The 18,303-nt window shown below is 40.1% G+C and overlaps 1 protein-coding gene across 1 annotated transcript in view; it reads right to left on the bottom strand.

Annotated features, from left to right (window-relative positions):
- Positions 1-3,226: 3,226 nt before the first annotated feature.
- The window catches only part of LOC119244190 (ankyrin repeat domain-containing protein 62-like), a 77,139-nt gene continuing 62,062 nt past the window's right edge, over positions 3,227-18,303 (bottom strand). Inside the window, 8 exon segments of the mRNA XM_054695188.1 lie at positions 3,227-3,449; positions 4,860-4,905; positions 6,037-6,268; positions 7,755-7,969; positions 8,714-8,998; positions 11,205-11,298; positions 12,267-12,337; positions 17,616-17,765. Of these exon segments, the coding sequence (XP_054551163.1) occupies positions 3,316-3,449; positions 4,860-4,905; positions 6,037-6,268; positions 7,755-7,969; positions 8,714-8,998; positions 11,205-11,298; positions 12,267-12,337; positions 17,616-17,765 (1,227 nt within the window). The 3' untranslated portion in view covers positions 3,227-3,315.

Raw genomic sequence — 18,303 nt, forward strand, 5'->3', positions numbered from 1 at the left:
AAGAGGGACCCGGGGCCCGCCGTCGCTGCGCCTCCGGGAAGTGCTGTCGCCCTGCGGTGGAGGGCGGTACTGCAGCCTGGCGCCAGTTCCTACTGGGAGACCCGCGCCCAGGGAGGCGGGGCTGTGTCTGCGAGATGGGTATGTGGGCCAGAAAGGGCGGTGGGCTTCGTTCTCAGCTCGCATTGTTTCTCCTGGGAAAAAAAATCTGCTTGCAGGGCTCTTCCTGCTGTTCCCTACTGTAGGGTAAGGTACAGAGTATCAGGCTTTTCCGCCCTCCCGCCATTAGGATAGATGACGGAACACTTTCCTCCTGAATTTCTGTTATTTTCTGATTTAAGTCTTTGATTTCTACCTCCAGTTCATTGATTTTCTGAGCTCATTTTTTTTTTGGAAAATTGTTTAGAACTCTAACTTTTCTGAGTTTGTAATTCTTACACTTGTATTTCTGAGTTCTCATATTACTTTGAGTTGCCTGTTTGAATTTTCTTCTATTATAATAATTCTGAACTTTTGAAGCAATGCCACTGCCCACCTGTGACTATGCAGGTGCCTCTTTTCACCATCTCTCCTCTGCAGGGCTGCGGCCTCCTGCCTGCTCATGACCTGCCAAGGCCACCTGCCTGCAACCATGCAGGCTTCTCTTAGCAAACCTGTCCCTTCTGGGGCAGCTCTTTCTGCCCGCTTGTGTCTCTGCAAGTGACTTTAAGTGTTCTATCCCTTCCCTAATAAAGTTTCCTTTATTCTTTCGTCCCTTTTCCTAATAAACCTGTTCTTTAAATATTAAAAAAATCTGAACTTTCTGATAAAGCCTCCCATATTCTTGTGTTTGGATTCTGCAGCATTTGTCTCACCGTGTGAGTCAGAGTCTCTTTAATTCCTTATTTCCATGTGTTATATATTTTTTGTCTTCTCATTTTGCTAAGTTAGGACTCCCTATTTTATTACCATTTTTAATATCTTTATAAGAAACTTGGGGGTGATTATGCTTTTACTTTTCCCATAGTTGTTGCTGTGGCTTTGATTTTATTTATTTACAATTTCTGCAAATCCTGTAACAGTACAGAATTGACTTACAATTTTGATGCCTAATTCCTTAATATATCCCTGATATGTGATTTCCAGAAACCTGTTAGCTGTTTGAATAGAGCCCAAGTATTTATTTACTTTGGATTTTGCTGGTTGGAAACTTGCACTCCTATGTACTCAGATGGTTTGTAGTTGCTGAGTCAGCAGAGTGGTGGACGGGCTGAGAAGATCCATGTTTGTAGCACCTGTGATAACAGTTGCTAGCACCTGTATAGCACCTGTGATAACCCAAACTCTTTGGGTTTGGGATGAGATTCTGTTCCTCTTAAACTACAGTCCCAGGGTGTGGAAAGTGGGTGTGAGATCAGAATGCTAGCTCTGTCTTCACCAGGAACCGAGCCTATGTGAAGTACTCCAGCTTTTCAAAAAGTTTCCCCCTCTTTCAAGGGAGTGTGCCGCTACACAGCCTCCTCTTTTCCCTCCCCAGAGCCTCTGATTAAGCTAACAGCCTTGCCACTGGTGTCCCCTACTCAAACCACACCCCCACAGGTCCACTGTCCACCTACCTCCTATTCAATGGACCATGAATATCCTCAGTGTCAACCCTGTTTAAAGATGCAGTGGTCTCTACAATCCAAGGGATAGTCAGTCCCACTTATATCTGAGAGACTATTTGAATATTGTCCCTCTGGATTCCTGTTCCAAAAGCAGCAACCATTGGGAACCAGGCTCTGCAGTTGTCTCTACTAAGCACAGTCTCATCTTCTCTCCCTGTAAGGGTCTGCTCCATTGCTTTCCAGAAACTACCAGATATGCTCTGCTTCTAGGACCCTTCCTGGGGCTTGCATGAAACTGCCTCCTGAGGCAGGCCTGCTTCCTGGCCCCATCCTGGGGCAGTGCCTACTGCCAGTGGGGCTACTATCAATGGAATTTTGTCTTTAAAAGATTCAAGATCATGAAATTCAGGAAAGACAGAGGGACTGTTCCCAGCGCTATCACACTATTGCCTCTGAGGCCTGAATTCAATCCCCAGCCAGGGAGCTAACCCACATATGGCACAACAGATCTCTCCTGTCTTGCCCAAAGCTCTCCATACCATTGAATTTCAGTAAATCTGCCTATTCTGCTCCCCGCTCTATTACTGGTGAATCCTCTCACTCACACACCTCTGGCCTACACCCTAGTTCTTCTATATATAAATAAATCTTTCAAATTACTAAAAATGGAGCTACCACATGACCTAGCAATTCCACTCCAAGGAATCTACTCAAAAGACAGAAAACCATTAATTTGAAAGGAAACTTGCACTCCTATGTTTATTGCAGCACTATTTACAGTAGGTAAGATATGAAAACAATATAAAATCCAAAAATAGATGACTAGATCAAGAAGATGTAGTATATGTATATATATATATATATATATATATATATATATATATATATACACAATGGAATACTATGAAGCAATCTAAAAAGATAAAACTCATGCCATTTGCAGCAACATGGATGGAGCTGGAAGGGATTATGCTTAGTGAAATAAGGAAAGAAAAAGAAAAATATTGAGTGGTTTCATTTACAGGAGGAATATAGGGAAACCAAGTAAGGGATCAGGAAAAAAAAAAAAAGACAAAACTAACAGGCAACTATAAATCAGAGATATTCAGCAGGGGACGGGGAGGGATTAAAACAGGGAGATAAGAGCACAAGAAGGAAGCAGAGAGATTAAAACAGGGGTGATAAGAGCACAAGAGGTTTTGGTGATGGTTCATGGGTGACTTGGTGGTGGGAATTTTACGGGGACTATACCTGAGAGGAGAAATCAAACATTGTACAAAAATGAAAAACGATGGGGCCTCCCTGGTGGCGCAAGGGGTTAAGCACAGCACTATGATGCTATCTGCAGCCTCTGCAGCACAAGTTCAATCCCCGGCCTGCCAGGGAGCTACCCACATGTGTCAGCAGACCTCTTCTGACTCACCTGCTGCTCCCCTCAGCAGTGTATTCAGTCATTCTGCCTGTTCTGTTCCCCAGTCTGCCTCTGGTGAATCCTCTCATCCCCCAACATCTCTTGCCAGTATCCCAGTTCTTGTTTGCATAAATAAATAAATCTAAAAAAATTTGTTAGATGCCAAGAAACATATATTAAAATATTATACAAATTTTCATCAGACAGAGAGATTAAAAGATATTCTCTTTTAATAAACATTTTTGCATGTCATATGTTAAGTGGGAAGTGATTAAAATGTTATATAAACAGCCCAAGAAATCAACTTTTACTATTTATCATTCATATCGTATACTTTTTCTTCAAGATCTCCATATATTCTTCAGATGCTTTCAAAAGTGGATCTTGATTTAATTTGGACTCTTCAGTAGGTCCTAAAGAAGCTATACAAGTTTCAAATTCATGTTCAGCAGCAGCTGGAAAGGAAAACAGAATTACATTCTAAAATATATTGTAGTTAAATAATTTGATAAAAAAAGTTGCAATCTGGGCCTCCCCAGTGGCGCAGCAGTTGAGCGTTGGGTTGCAAAGCTGCCCGCAGCCTCTGCAGCGCCGGTTCAATCCCCAGCTGCCAGGCGAGTGTCCCACATGGTGCGCAGACCTCTCCTGCCGCCCACTGCTCCCCTCAGCAGTGTATTTCGTCAGTGTGCCTGCTCTGTTCCCCACTCTGGCTCTGGTGAATTCTCTAACCCTCCTGCGCTTCTGACTGTACCCAGTGCTTGTATAAATAAATAAATAAATCTTAAAAAAAAAGTTGCAATCTTTAGCAGTGTTCAAAACAAATCATGTACCATTCCATCCAAAATACAGGATCACCACTAAATATTATTTGCCCATAGTTGCACATTGAATCAATTGCAGTTGTGGCTAAGTATCAAAGCTTTTGATTTTCTCAATTCCTATTTTTTCAACAAGCATGTGCCACTTTACTATGACAAGTGCTAGAATTACAAGGTGGAGATGGCACAGTCCACTCCTCAATGATCTTGTGCTATAAATTGAAAAAGAAGACAAAGAGGGAGTGTCCATTCAGACTCATATATTGGGCACTATTGGAACAGAGAAGGAACATCCCATGTTTGTGTCCATATTTGTTGACTTTTTGGTGGAGGTGATAAGGAGGACAAGGATAGAGTACACCAGGTGGAGGAAAGAAGCACATGCAGAGAGCTGGAGACAAGGACATACACTTGTGGCTTTGTAAGTGGTGAATTTGACTAGATGATAAAGGGAGGGCAGAGCAAGCAGCAAACACTAAGATTGTATAATTTGGCAAGAACTAAATTGATTTGGGATTTTACATTTCTATCCTAAGGATGTTGGAATTTTCCCTGGAGGCAAAAGGTAAACCACTGACAAAGAAAGTGGCAGTAGGTTTAAATGTCACACACCAAGTGACAGCTGTATGAACTCTAGTTGCTTGGCTGTGGACGGCTAGGTGAGTCTGGGGTGTTGGTTTTTTGGGGGGAGGGGAGGGAGGCTTTGGCCTTCCAACACTACTAGAACATGAGGAATTGACGAAGCCCATGTTTTCTGAGAACAGTTGTATGCAGGTTGATAGTTCCACAGGGATGGGAGAAGTAAAAAGAAGGTATAGCAGAGTAAAAAGAGATACATAGTTTTTTTTTATTTTTGAAAAGCTATGGCACGTGATAAATAAATGAGAAATAAGTGTAGTCTTTATTGTGAATGTTTCTGATTCTACTTTTTTCATATGCACAATATAGTTAGCATACTTATGTATTATAGAGAAAATGGAAAGAGATGACACTCATTTATTTCAGAAATCAATGCCATCTAAATTTAACTGAAATTTTGCAACATACCTTCTTTTAGTTCTCTTGTTACAGCTTGTTCGAACTCCTGCTTCATCTGAAATAAGTCAAATATTAGAAGGATTAAGTTAAAAAGAGCAGGGCCTCCCCGGTGGCGCAGCGGGTTGAGTACAGCACTATAAAGCTCTCCGCAGCCTCTGCAGTGTGGGCTCAATTCCTGGCTGGCCAGGGAGAAACCCACATGGCACAGCAGACCTCTCTTGCCTCGCCCGCTGCTCCCCTCAGCAGCGTCTTTGGTCCCTGGTGGCACAAGGGATTAAAACGCAACCTATGAAGCAATCCTCAGCCACTGCAGCATGAGTTTGATCCCCGGCAAGCCAGAGAGAAACCCACATGGCACAGTAGACCTTTCCTGCCTCGACTGCTGTTCCCCTCAGCAGTGTTTTTCAGTCAATCTGCCAGTTCTGTTCCCCACTCTGTCTCTGGTGGATCCTCCCACCCCCCCATGCCTCTGGCCTGTACCCCAGTTATTTATTGCATAAATAAATAAATCTTTTTTAAAAATTCCAATATTTGCTTGATTTTGAATATTTGGAAAATATCCTGTAACTGTTCAGAAAGAGGACCATATTTTATAGAAATTGAGATAAAAATGTTAAAGGTAAAATAGCAATTAAGGATATACGCTCACATAAAAAAGACAAAAACTTTAAAAACAGAAATCAATTTTTTGTCATTAATTTGTACGTTTATTTAATTCATAAAAAGGATCAACCTTCGATTACTTGAAATAATAAACATCCACATGTGATTAAGTGTTTGGATACATAAGGGTAGAAAAAGGGGCGGGGAGGCCGGTTTATAGGGAAACTTAAATATTGTGAGCCACTATCACACTGAAATCAATTAGAAAGTAAAGCCAAAAGCATCTTGCAGTATATACTTTGGTTATCAGGCAATAATATTTCATTTCTAACATGTAGAATATCAAGAACTTTTAAATGTGTTGGTTTCGTTACATTTATTCAGTAACATTAGCAAAGGTTTACCTCTTGAAAATGAGTGAGCCTGGGACCTACAACTATAAAATTTGTACTTTCTTAGCAGTAATAATTGACTTAAATTTAGTTAATATAAGTCCATGGAATAATTCAGAATTGCTCAAAATTACAAACAAGTCTTGTACCAGAAATTTAAAACCCAAGGATAAAGAGGTAACGTAACTAACCTTGTGGTAGTAAATGTCTTTGTTGTCACTTGAGGGCCCGGCATTGGTGGTTGGAGAGGTTGTTGAATTTTGCCTTGCAGTAAGATATCTATAGGGCACTAAATGATTTTTTGGCTCTGCAACATAAGGTAGCCCCGGAACTGGCATGGTAGCAAAAGTGCTGAGTAAACATCTGTTATGCATTTTCTCCATATGACGTTTGCTGCTGACCTCTGTTAGCCTTTCATTCGTTCTGTGAAGATTACAAAACCCAAGTGCTTAATATTTCATTTTTCTCTAAATGGCTTGCTTAAATATATGTATATATTGCCGTAACATTAAGTAGAATTTCCTTTTGAAGAGTTTTAACACTCAATATATGTTGGAACTTCCCTATTGTCTGCTATTGGAGGTTTAAACTGTTTAAAGAAGTGTGTTTCTGGGCAGAGTCCAAACTAACAAGGAATTCAAATCAGTGGGGGCTGTCAGTGATGCAGGTGCCCTCCAGGATAACACTCGTTGCCCTCTAGAATGGCGCTACCTACAGGATCCTTGAGGCAGCTATGAACACAGTTCAACATCCAGCTAAGATATCAAAGGAATAAAACGTCCCTCAAGGGCATTTTCAGGAGTTTGCCTTTACCACCCTGCACATTTCACTTGTACCCCTGAGAAAGGAAGCATTGGCACCAGGGAATAGCTGAGAGGAAGCACCTCTGAGAGAGAACAAGAGGGCCCCCTAGTGGTGATCAAGAGGAACTAAACAGCCCTGGAGGCAGTAAAGTTCTGTTACCAAGGCATTGGTGCTGAGGGTACCCTGTTGGTCTTCCACACACCCCTCAGCAGATCACAGGATTATTTGTAGTCACTTTCTGAATTATACTACCCTTCACCTCCAGGAGGATCTTTCCCTATTTCATTGTGTGCCTTTCTGTAGAGCAGAAAAACAAACTGTGAAGGACAGTTTGTCTCACAGCTCCCTGTAGTGATAATATAAAGATCATATAAAAAAAAACCCTTCATTTACCAATGCCTAATAGGCTGAGAGTAGTAGTAATACATGGCCTTTCGAGTTTAAGCTATAATCTTCAAAAAAAGAAAAGAATTCGTCAATATTTCTATTTTGTGGCATTCTTGCAAGCAATTTATAATAATATTTCTGTCTAAATTTATAATGCTTCCAAATCTTTGGCTTGAAGACAGTAAATCAAGTTAACTGCATGAAATTATTAAGGGGAAAAGCTAAATGAAGTAAAACCAAAAAAGAGAGATGCAGACATCCTGGAGTAACATTTTAAAGGTAAGTTCATTGATTAACATTATTTTTCAAAATTACATTATCTAGGGCCTCCCTGGTGGCGCAAGGGGTTAAGGTGCAACTATGAAGCTATCTGCGGCCACTGCGGCAGGAGTTCCATCCCTAGCCTGGGACCTACTCACATGGCGCAACAGACCTCTCCTGACTCACCTGCTGCTCCCCTCAGCAGTGTACTTCGGTCCATCTGCCTGTTCTGTTCCCCCACTCTGTCTCTGGTGAATCCTCACACCTCCACACCTCTGGCCTGTACCCCAGTTCTTGTATGCATATATAAATAAATCTTTTAAAAAATTACATTAACTAGTTAGCTTTCCCTTGCTACTAATCACATGAACTCAGGGCCTATAAAAAATTATGCTTTGGAGGCAAATTAATGAGCTAAGTTTATTTTCTGTGATCCCTATTTATTTTTTTAACTTACCTGCTTAACTTATTTTCCAAAGATTCTTTAGCTTTTACTTCTTCTAGGTAGAGTTGCTTGTATTTTTCCAATTCTATTCTGTTAGAATCTTTTTCAGTTTTCAAGTTGAAGAGTTCAGTTTCCAGAACTTTACAACTGAGTTCCATTTGATTTCTCACTGAAGTATTATGACTGTCTATTAATTGTTCTAAGTGCTTTTGAGATGTTGCTTGCGTCTAAAGCAAATGAAAAGAATACATTTTTAAATGATTTTCATCTGAATCACAATATTTGTTTCCTTTAGTTCTGAATCAGTGATTCAGAGAACAATTTCAAATGTGAAAAAGCTCATTCAAAATATTTATCATCAGTGTCAACTGAACTAAATGTGAACTGTAACAATGAAGCTACTTTTATCTGATAATCCAAAGAACAGTAGAATCAATTTTAAAACTGAACAAACATAATTCAAGAATAGTCTAAGAGCATGTTATAATTTTTTTTCTTTTTCTTTTTTTAAAAGATTTATTTATTTATGCATGCAAGAACTGGGGTACAGGCCAGACGTGTGGAGGTGAAAGGATTCACCAAAGACAGAGTGGACCAAAGTACACTGCTAAGGGGAGTAGTGGGCAAGTCAGGAGAGGTCTGCTGTGCCATGTGGGTAGCTCCCTGACCAGGGATCGAACTCGTGCTGCAGTGGCTGCGAATAGCTTCATAGGTTGCGTCTTAACCCCTTGCGCCACCAGGGAGGCCAGCGTGTTATAATTTTTAAATCATGATTCTTTTCTTCCTAAGCATAGTCTTCTTTTATAACAACTGATGAAATATTTAAAGGGAGAAACACATGCACCTTTCCTCCAGAAATTTCCAAACCAAATTGTTGTAAGGGAAGTAGAGGAAACACATACAGTGTGTTTACATATCCAAAATATATTTGGCAGTGAAATTAATCACATATTGAAGTTCAACAAACTGACCTGTAAAAGTATATTAACTTTTTTTACTTTTTCTTCTATATCCTGTACTGTTTGTTCAACTACTTGCATATCCTTCTCAACTTGACAGCATTCTACCAAATTCGTTTCCATAGGATTTTCGAGGTTTATTATTACTTGTTTCAATTTCTTTTTCTTCTTTTCTGGTCTTTCACATTTATGTTGCATTGCTTTCACAGAGAACTCCTGTTGGCGAAATTGATTTTCTGTAACTAGATGTGGCCAGGCTGAAGATGCTGTTTCTGGGTTTGCAGTAAGATCATCCATCTGCAGGAGTAAAATAATATAAGAATAGTCTAACTCAAAACCAGGATCAAATTGTAAAATAAATCTGGTTGCAATAAAATGTCATCTAGTCTAAGAATGTGAAACCTTGAATTACTCAGAAAATCCAGAAGAAAATTAAAACAACTAGGAGTCAGAAAAATATTTTTTTGTCACCGTCTTTGCCATATAACACTTGCACTTGATTTTATACTCTTAGTTGTTTTCCATGATTGTTTCATATCTTTCATAAGTCACCTCTTAGTAGAAAGTCTTTTACCCTTTCCACATCTTAACCCCTCATTTTTAAGATTTAATTGCCTCCCAAAATAGGACTTTGAAAATATGAATAGTGAGTCTTGAATTATGGATTCTAATGCCATAAACCTTTTTCTTATCTACAAATGGTTAATCTCATTGTTACTTTCCACAAAATAAGAAAACATACTAAATAAATATTACTCAGCATTCAAAAAAGATAAACACATGCAATTTGCAGCAACATGGATGGCGCTGGAAGGGATCATGCTCAGTGAAATAAGCCAAAAAGAAAAAGAAAAATACCGGATGGTCTCACTCATAGCAGGAATCTAGAAAACTTAAATAAGGGACCAGGAAAATGAATAACTATAAGAAAGTGAAAATCAAAATCAACAAAAAACTATGAACCAGAGACACTTTTAGGGGGGCGGGGGCGAGGGGAGGGATTGGGGTCAGAATGGGGGGGCTGCAATTGTATGGGGAATATAACAATAACATTTATTATCTAAAAAAAAATAATAAAAAAAATAAAAAAAACAACAACAAAAAAAAGAAAACATACTAAATAATAAGAAAAGGCATTCTGAAATTTCATTGATAGTGAGTCAGGAAGAATAAATATTTTTCAGACGTAACGATTATTTGGTAAGAAAAAGTGAGTGGATGTGGTGTTTCTTGACAAGTCTATAAATTCTTTGACATTTTTCCATAAATTTCCTCCTCTTAAATATGTGCTGAACTTACTCACTGGTTTCTAAGTATATCAACTATGGCAGAGCTGCTCTGTGACCTCGGTTAGAAAATGTGAAGCAGCTTTCAATGACTTTCTCTTTTAAGGACGCTCACTCACCCTTATAACCCAGCCACCATGCTGTGAAGAAGCCCTGGCTACATGGTGAGTCTGTGTAGTGGTGTTTCAGCTGAGCTACCCCAGCCAGTGTCCCATCCCAAATCCATGTGCATTAGCAAGCCTTCAGGTGAATCTGGGCCCCAGCTTCAAGTCCGCCAGCTGATACCCAAAGGAGAACACAAAAGCAGCCCTACTGACCTGTGCCTGAAATGCACATTTATCAACAAAATACAGACAAACACAAAATAAATTCTGGTTTGAGTCACTGGGTTTTGAGGTTGCTTATTACGTAGCAATAAGTGACTGTCACAGTTACTGATATTAAAAATGGGGTGCTCGGGGCCTCCCTAGTGGTGCAAGGGTTAAGATGCAGGGTATGAAGCTGTTTACGGCCACTGCCATGCAGGTTCAATCCCTGGCTGGCCAGGAGCTGCTCACATGGCGCAGCAGACCTCTCCTGTTTCGCCCGCTGCTCCCTTCAGCAATGTATCTCAGTCAGTCTGCCTGTTCTGTTTCCCACTCTGTCTCTGGTGAATCCTCTCACTCCCCCCCACGCCTCTGGCCTGTACCCCAGTTCTTGTATGTATAAATAAATCCTTTAAAAAATGGGGTGCTCACCAAGAATATACAGTGGGGAAAGAAGAATCTCTTTAAAGATGTAAGGAAAATTGGCCAGCCACATGTAAAATAAAGATGTTAGAACTCATAAGCTCCCTGACACAGGTCTTGGTGGTGACTTGGCAACAAAAGCAAGAATTAATAAGTACATGCACAGCTAACTAAGATATTCCTGCAAGTCAAAAGAATCATCAACAGAATGAAAAGATAACCTAATGAGAGAGAAAATTTTGCAAATCATATTTGAAAAAGGGTGAAAACCCATATTAAAATTCACACAATAGCAAAAAAGCAATCTGGTTAAAAAATGGGCAGCAGATCTCAATAGGTATTTTTCCAAAGGGGGGTAAGGGGAATCAATGACACTAATCTTCAGGGAAATGCATGATTTCTCCACTGCTGGAGAAACAGAACCTTATATAGTACTATTGGAGAAATAAAAGTCCTCTTCAGTGTGTCAGAATGAAGAGACTGACTTACCATACTGGCACTTTGCAGATTTTTCTGAAGCTGCTCAATTTTGCATCCTTGTTTTTTGACTGTACTTTTTAGCTTGGCATTTTCTATTTCAATCCTAAAAAGTATAAATATTTTCACACACCGATTAAAGAAAATCACATAATTTCTCAACACTTGAAGTAACAAGTACATAAATTCTTAAAAATTTGCAAAGCCGGACCTCCCTGGTGGTGCAGGGGATTAAGACGCAACCTATAAAGTTGTCCACAGCCACTGCAGTACGAGTTCGGCCCCCCGGCTGGCCAGGGAGCTACCCACAAGGCATAGCAGACCTCTCCTGACTCGCCCACTGCTCCCCTCAGCAATGTACTTTAGGTGATCTGCCTGTTCTGTTCCCCACTCTGTCTCTGGTGAGTCCTCTCACCCCCACATCTCTGGTCTGTACACCAGCTCTTATATGCATAAATAAATAAATCTTAAAAAAAAATTGCAAAGCCATTTTTCTATCTTTGTTGTAGATAATGTGCACATTTGGATATAATGTGCCAAATTCACGCACTTCAGAAGAAAGCAAGGTTGCATGAACATTTTACCAGCTTGACACTGATGTCGACAACATTGTAACACAATATCATACTACACTGCTGTTGGGCCACCATTCCAGGTGGGCAAAGTCATTGAGGATTCAGGCATACGAAAAGAGAATTTTGGAGCCTTTGATATATTTGACAGGCCTTTAATGCTCAATCAGGGGACCAGACTCACAGGCAGACCAGCAGGCAGGGAGGCAGCAACTGAGCCCCAGCACCTACGATCTCCCAATTTATCCCTTGTTTCTCAGCCCAGGTGTATATATAGATATATATATGCAATGATAGGTGCATGTGCCTGTGCTCACTCTCCCTAGCGCCCTCCCGCAACAAAACGTTATCACATGTGGGTGATGAAACCTGGGAGGAAAGCAAGGCCACAGGTGCAGCCATAGAGGCTAGCAGTGAGAAGTGAAAAAAAAAGTCATTTTCCTTACAACTGCTTATCTGCCTATAAATACTTATGTTTTTACTGTGTGGCTTTAAATTGTACTTTTGTATGTGATCTTGCATCTTCTCAGCACATCTTACGGATGCTGCATGTTGATCCTGTGCTTTTTGCAACTAAAGTAAAGAGGGAAAAAAAAAAAAAAAAAAACTTTTACCACCAATCACCTAGTACAAATCCACCACCACTCATTTTTGCAACTAGAACTCTATTGGAACACAGCCAGACTGTCATCTGCAAATTGTCTCTGACCACTTTCCTGCCCTAACAGCAGAGCTAAGTTGTTACAACAGAGACTTTATGACCCACAAAGAGTAAATATTCACTCTGTTTCTGCGCAAATGTACCGACCTCTCCAATGGTATTCATGTTTGTAGGCTATATTTTATCACATAAATATACACAGTCATCAATTGGTCTGATGGAGAAAGATAAGAAAATGTCTTATGGTAAACATTTATATTTTTGTGTCCCAAGCCCCCCATCAGCATTGATTTTAAACATCCACAAATGTAAATGAGCACAGGCACTCCAGTGAGTATAAAAGTAACGTGCTGCTTTCAGCAACAACCTCATGTTTCATGGGAAAGACTTAGAAATTTCTACATAGGAGACAAAGGCCTGGGGCTACATAGGAGACAAAGGCCTGGGGCTGGACCCGTTGCACCAGCTGCTAGGGTGTGACCTTCGATAAAGCACTTAACGTTTCTGTCTCACTCTCTTCCTGTGTAAAATGGAGATGAGAATAAGATCTATCTTACCAGGATTGGAAAGATGAAATCAGCAAATATACATAAAGTACTGAGAGAAGTAACTGGCACATGCTATGATCTAATTATTTGTCATTAGCATTATTATTGTTGACTTATTTTATGTTCTAATGAAAGTTGATACCTTAGACAGATGGCAGGCCAATGGAAGTGGTCTCCTAAACTAATGATACTGAAATCATTCTTCACACATCAAAAGTAGGGGCAAATGAGGGAGCCTGAGGCCCAGAATATATTCTTGGTACTTGAAAAGCTTCCACCAATTCTACTAGCCAATAGCACTGTTTTCCGCTTATATCTTTTACAACTTACTTCTCTGTACTACTGAGCAGGCAGCACTCATGGGCTACAAAGCAAATAGTGCCTGTACCGAGCAGTAAATAACTATAGGGTAAATGGAAAATTATTTTCCGTCCTCCCGCCATTAGCATCTATGATCGACACCTATGGTCTTACACGCGTGCCTGGTGGTGATGACACCTGGAATGTGGTGTGGGCGTGCGTGAGTGGGCAGGGCTGAGCCAAGAGACTGCGCATATAAGGGCAGCAGCAGAGGATGGGAGGCAGCAGAGGACCGTGCAGTGGAGTGCAGGCCTGCAGCCTCCAGGCCTCTAAGTCCTCCTAGTCCTCCTGCCTACCCTACACCGGGTTGCCTCACCACAAATGGTGTGGAAAGATCATTCAAAGCCTGAAAAAGCCACCAAGAGCTCGAGGACTCTCCTTTACCCATCTGTCCAGATCATAGAAAACCTGCTCCGTGCCTTGCTGGCACTACAATAACTTGCAGACCATCAGAGGCTGTGTAAAACCACTGATATGGAAATACTAGATTCTATTGTTTAATCAAAGTTCCAAATCAATTCATTCCCAACTTTTACACTGGGCTGCTTTAGCAAGTACTCTGAAGATTAGATTAAGGTTAAGTGATAGGCATTTCAGTTTTATAAAGCTTTATAGTTGGTCAAATGCTACAAATCTGTGAATCCCAGGTCTGCATCGTGAAGGAAGGCAAATTTAGATTTGTTTTTCATTGTGAGGGGAAATTTTGAGTATCTGTTTGAACAATTCTCTATTGCTAAAGTGCTTTTAATTTTTTATTTAATTGCTTGAAATATATTTTGAATAAAAGCTTTATTAAATCAGTGTCTCCAAGGAGAAATCATTGATATGGTATAATGTAATTAACTTTATCTTAACAGCTAAAGTATTTTCAATTTACGCAATGACAGATGCCACACCTGTCAAATTTTATGCTACTTTAGTAATTTATACATGTGCCGCGGACTAACGCAGCGGTAGACTTGCAGGACTGTCTCAGGATTGAGAAACTGTGAGGATGCTCAAGGAATCGGCGCATAAATGACAAACAGACACACTTCAAGAGTGAAAATCTGAATGTAATTTGCTCAAAATCATCATACACTTTTATACCATTTCCAACAATAGATGATTTCATACAATTTAATTCTTTCTCAGCATAAAATACTTTGTAAGGCATAAGACATCTACTTCATTATTCATGTGCATGTGATCGCTGTTCCATGACATGGCACAGTAAACAATCTCCAGGTACTGAATCTACACAATCATTTTTGCCTACACTGAACAGCATTCTTTAAGCTAGCTTTTCTTGATTCATATCCCAAAACCACAATGATCAAAAACATTGATATTTACCTACTGGCACCTCCTACTTTTAGTAATCACGAGCAATATATTCTCTACGTAAGCATTTTGATTTTTATGGTGTTGTCTCATGTGAGAAGTATTATGATTATTATAAAACTACTATTGCCACACACCATTTTCTTTATCATGCATTTCCTGAAACTGTACACATATAAAGAAAAAGCAAAGTAAGTGAAAAAGTAGTATGATTATAGACAGGTTGCTAGGTTGCTACTTATTCTGAAACAATGGCTATCTGATTAATGGTAAAACTGCTTTGTAGGTAATTCCATCAGGCTTGTTTGCAGGTGACGTTCTTAGCAGCCTTGTTTCCATCAAAGGAGGGGTTAATTACTGCGGGCTTGTTGCCTAAATTAGGCTTATAGGCATGTGTGCCTTGTTTGATCTGAACGCCAAAGTTTATCATGATGAAGCCCCTCGGGGACTGCGCCTGTCTTAGGTCGTCAGGAGTCACAGACATGAGGCTGGCCAGTGCCTTCTTTAGTCTGCCCCCGATCTTACCCGTCATTGACTGTCCAGTCCAGCGCACAGGGGAAGGGGGTCTTACTCACTCTGATGTGTCTGAGTGAAAGCCTCCCTCTTTCCAGTAAGTTCACTGGCGTTCAGCGGCAGAGGCTGCCGCATACATGTGAAAGATAAGCTATCTCTTATGAAAAACAAGAGCAATGCAAAATTAAGGGCTAAATTTTTCTGCACAGACCAGATGCCAAGTTCTTAAGAGAATAAGGTCCATGAGAGAACAGTCAGAGAGAGCCTGACAGAGCAGAGACTGTGAGACAGGTCTGAATGAGTGCAGGATTAAGAAAGAGAAATAGAAACCGAAAAGATGGAAAGGATAGCATGAATAAAGACCTAGAGATGGTGACTTCAACCCAATGCACTCAGAGGATACAATCCAACGGCAGAGAAATAAAAACTGTGTCTATGCAACAATTTACTAATTAATACCTGCCCCCCCCAATTAAACAGAAATGAATTTTAAGCATCCATTGTTCTCCCTTCTCCCTCATTTCTCCTACCCCTTGTGATTTATTCTCCAATTGCATTCCCAGGAGCCTTCAGAACTAATTGTTACATCTCTAACAAAATAATTTGTGCCCCTCTGAAGATGCTAACATCAAGGGCAAGCATCTGCTGGTCTTCACCAGCTGTTAAAGCCAAAATAACACTCTGCTGTAGAAGATAAACACCCTAAGGTGGCTGCCTATACTGCCTGGTGCCTCTGCGGACTTGGGGATTCAAACACCCTTCCCTAACATTCCGCACCTCCTCACATTCTTTCCTCCAGTCCTGATCACGGCACTCCCATCATCCAAGGAGCTGGCTTCTTTCAGGATATGAGCAATGTCAGCAACCTTGGTGACCACCTCAATAAACTCCTTTGTGAAAGGACGTTCTCGTGGTTCCAATTTTGGCTTTCTGGGTGGTGAGTGGAAGATCCAGCTTGGTGGTTTACAATAGCAGCATTATTAATAGCCAAAAGTTAGATAATACCCAAAGGTCCATGAACTAATGAGCTAATGAGTGGGTAAGTGGCTTAGCATACAAATGAATACTGTTTGACGAAACAAAGCAAGTACTGCTAGGTGCTACAACATGGATGAACTCTGAAAATACGTTATGTGAGAGAAGCTACTCACAAAGGTCTACATATTATATGATTCATTATATGAAACCTCTGGGTATATGTAATGGCAGGACTGGCCACAGTGCAGGTTTTCTGATCCCATGCAGACCGGGTAAAGGAGGAGTCAGAGTCCTCGGTGGTTTTTTGCAGGTCTTTTATTGGGGTTCACCAGGCATATGGCAGGCAGGGGTGCTGCGGGGCCGGGCTCTCTGGCCTTCTCTACTTCTGCTGCTTCTTCTGCTGCTGCTTCTCGGCTTCTCTCTCGGCTTCTCTTTCGGCTTCTGCTGCTGCTGGCGTCCCCGTGACGCCGCCCTTAAAAGCACAGTCTTAGCGCAGGTGTACCCACTTCAGGTGCCTGCCATCAGGCATGCATTCAGGATCACAGGGTTCCCTCATCTATCCTGATGACGGGAGGGCAGAAAAGCCTGATATCCTTCCTTACCCTACAGTATATTATCTACAGATCCAGAAAGGAGACTGGTGGTTACCTAGAGCTGGGGGAAGGGGTAGGCTGAGTATAACAGCTGAGGGGTAAAGTGTTTCTTTCTGGGTTGATGAAAATGTTCTAAAATTAATGCAGTGACACTTTCACTACTGTGAATAAAAGACACTGGATTGTACATTTTAAATGAGTGAATTGTATGACATGTGAATTATATCTCAATAAAGTTTCCTTTTAAATCCAACAGAGGATCTAGATAATTTTTGTAATTCTCTATCTTAGGAGTCCATAGTATACATGATCTGAACATTTCTGTGCTTTTACAATATATCATTTCAATAAAATGAAAATGAAGGAGATGCCTATTTCAAATTGGTTTGTAGAATAACCATTTTGCACAGATTATTCTGAAATCCATGCAATAAATATGCACAGATTATATAAATATCCATTCACAAAAATAAAGAGGAGGAAAATAGACAATTTTCTGGAACATTCTGTTAAGCATCTACCCTCTCTTCTTATCTGACTTGTCTCATCATAGTAATAGGAATATAACTATTACATAAATAATAGTTACAGTTATATAATATAACTATTATAAATATTTTTAGTAGAAAACATCTTTCAACTTCTGCGAGGTATTATGCATAAACCTTAACTTTTGTAAGGTTAAGTATTTTAAAATTGCATAATAAAAATGGCAGAATTAAAATCAGACTTTAAGAAAATGTACGTTAACAAGGTAATAAAATTGTAATAAATTAAAAAAATACAAAAAAATTCCTGTGAAAATTAATATCCTACAACATTTCATATATAACCAGTTAAAGATTAACTGTTGATGTTTTAAAGTTAATACATACTTGACTTCTGATTTGACTTAATGTCTTTAAATACTGTATCTCCTCTTCTAAATTAATCTGATAACGTGAGGTTAGCTCCAGTGAAGCCTCTGACTTAGATTGCTTTTTCAGGGACTCAGCCAGTTCTTGTTGAAGTTGTTTCACAATCACCTATTAAGATCTTTGTTACTGATTTTATAAATCACTTTATTATTAAATTATGTTAACAATACGCAGTACTAACATATATACCTTGAAAAATACCAACTCACCTTCTTTTCCTTATACACATACCTGTTTACTGAATTCACTTTAAGACTCAGAAGATATTATCTTCCTGCCTATTAAGTTACTTAGAAAACACAGTCAGCCCCAACCCCTGCCCTCACCATTTCTCCCTGATCAACTCATAAAGCTTTACAAACCAATGAAGTCTCAAAAAGAGAAAGGCATGTAGGTGGGGCTAGTGGTGGTAATTTCCACAATGGGAAAGTTTTACCTCATTTTTATTAGAGGCTTACATTAATTTTAGAGTTCCTCACATACTCAATCCTCTGCCCAAATCCTTCCACTGATAGATTTCTATCAGAATAAAAGGAAATCAATCCAAAAGGGCCTTCAAGAGCCTAAGTAACTTGGTCTCCACCTCCTCCCTGACCTCAGGCCCACTCACTACCTGCGTGCCGCTTAAGAGTCTGCGCCACCACTC

This window comes from Talpa occidentalis, unplaced genomic scaffold, assembly GCF_014898055.3.
Source record: "Talpa occidentalis isolate TD23 unplaced genomic scaffold, MPIMG_talOcc4v2.1 talOcc4.14, whole genome shotgun sequence".
Taxonomy (NCBI): domain Eukaryota; kingdom Metazoa; phylum Chordata; class Mammalia; order Eulipotyphla; family Talpidae; genus Talpa; species Talpa occidentalis.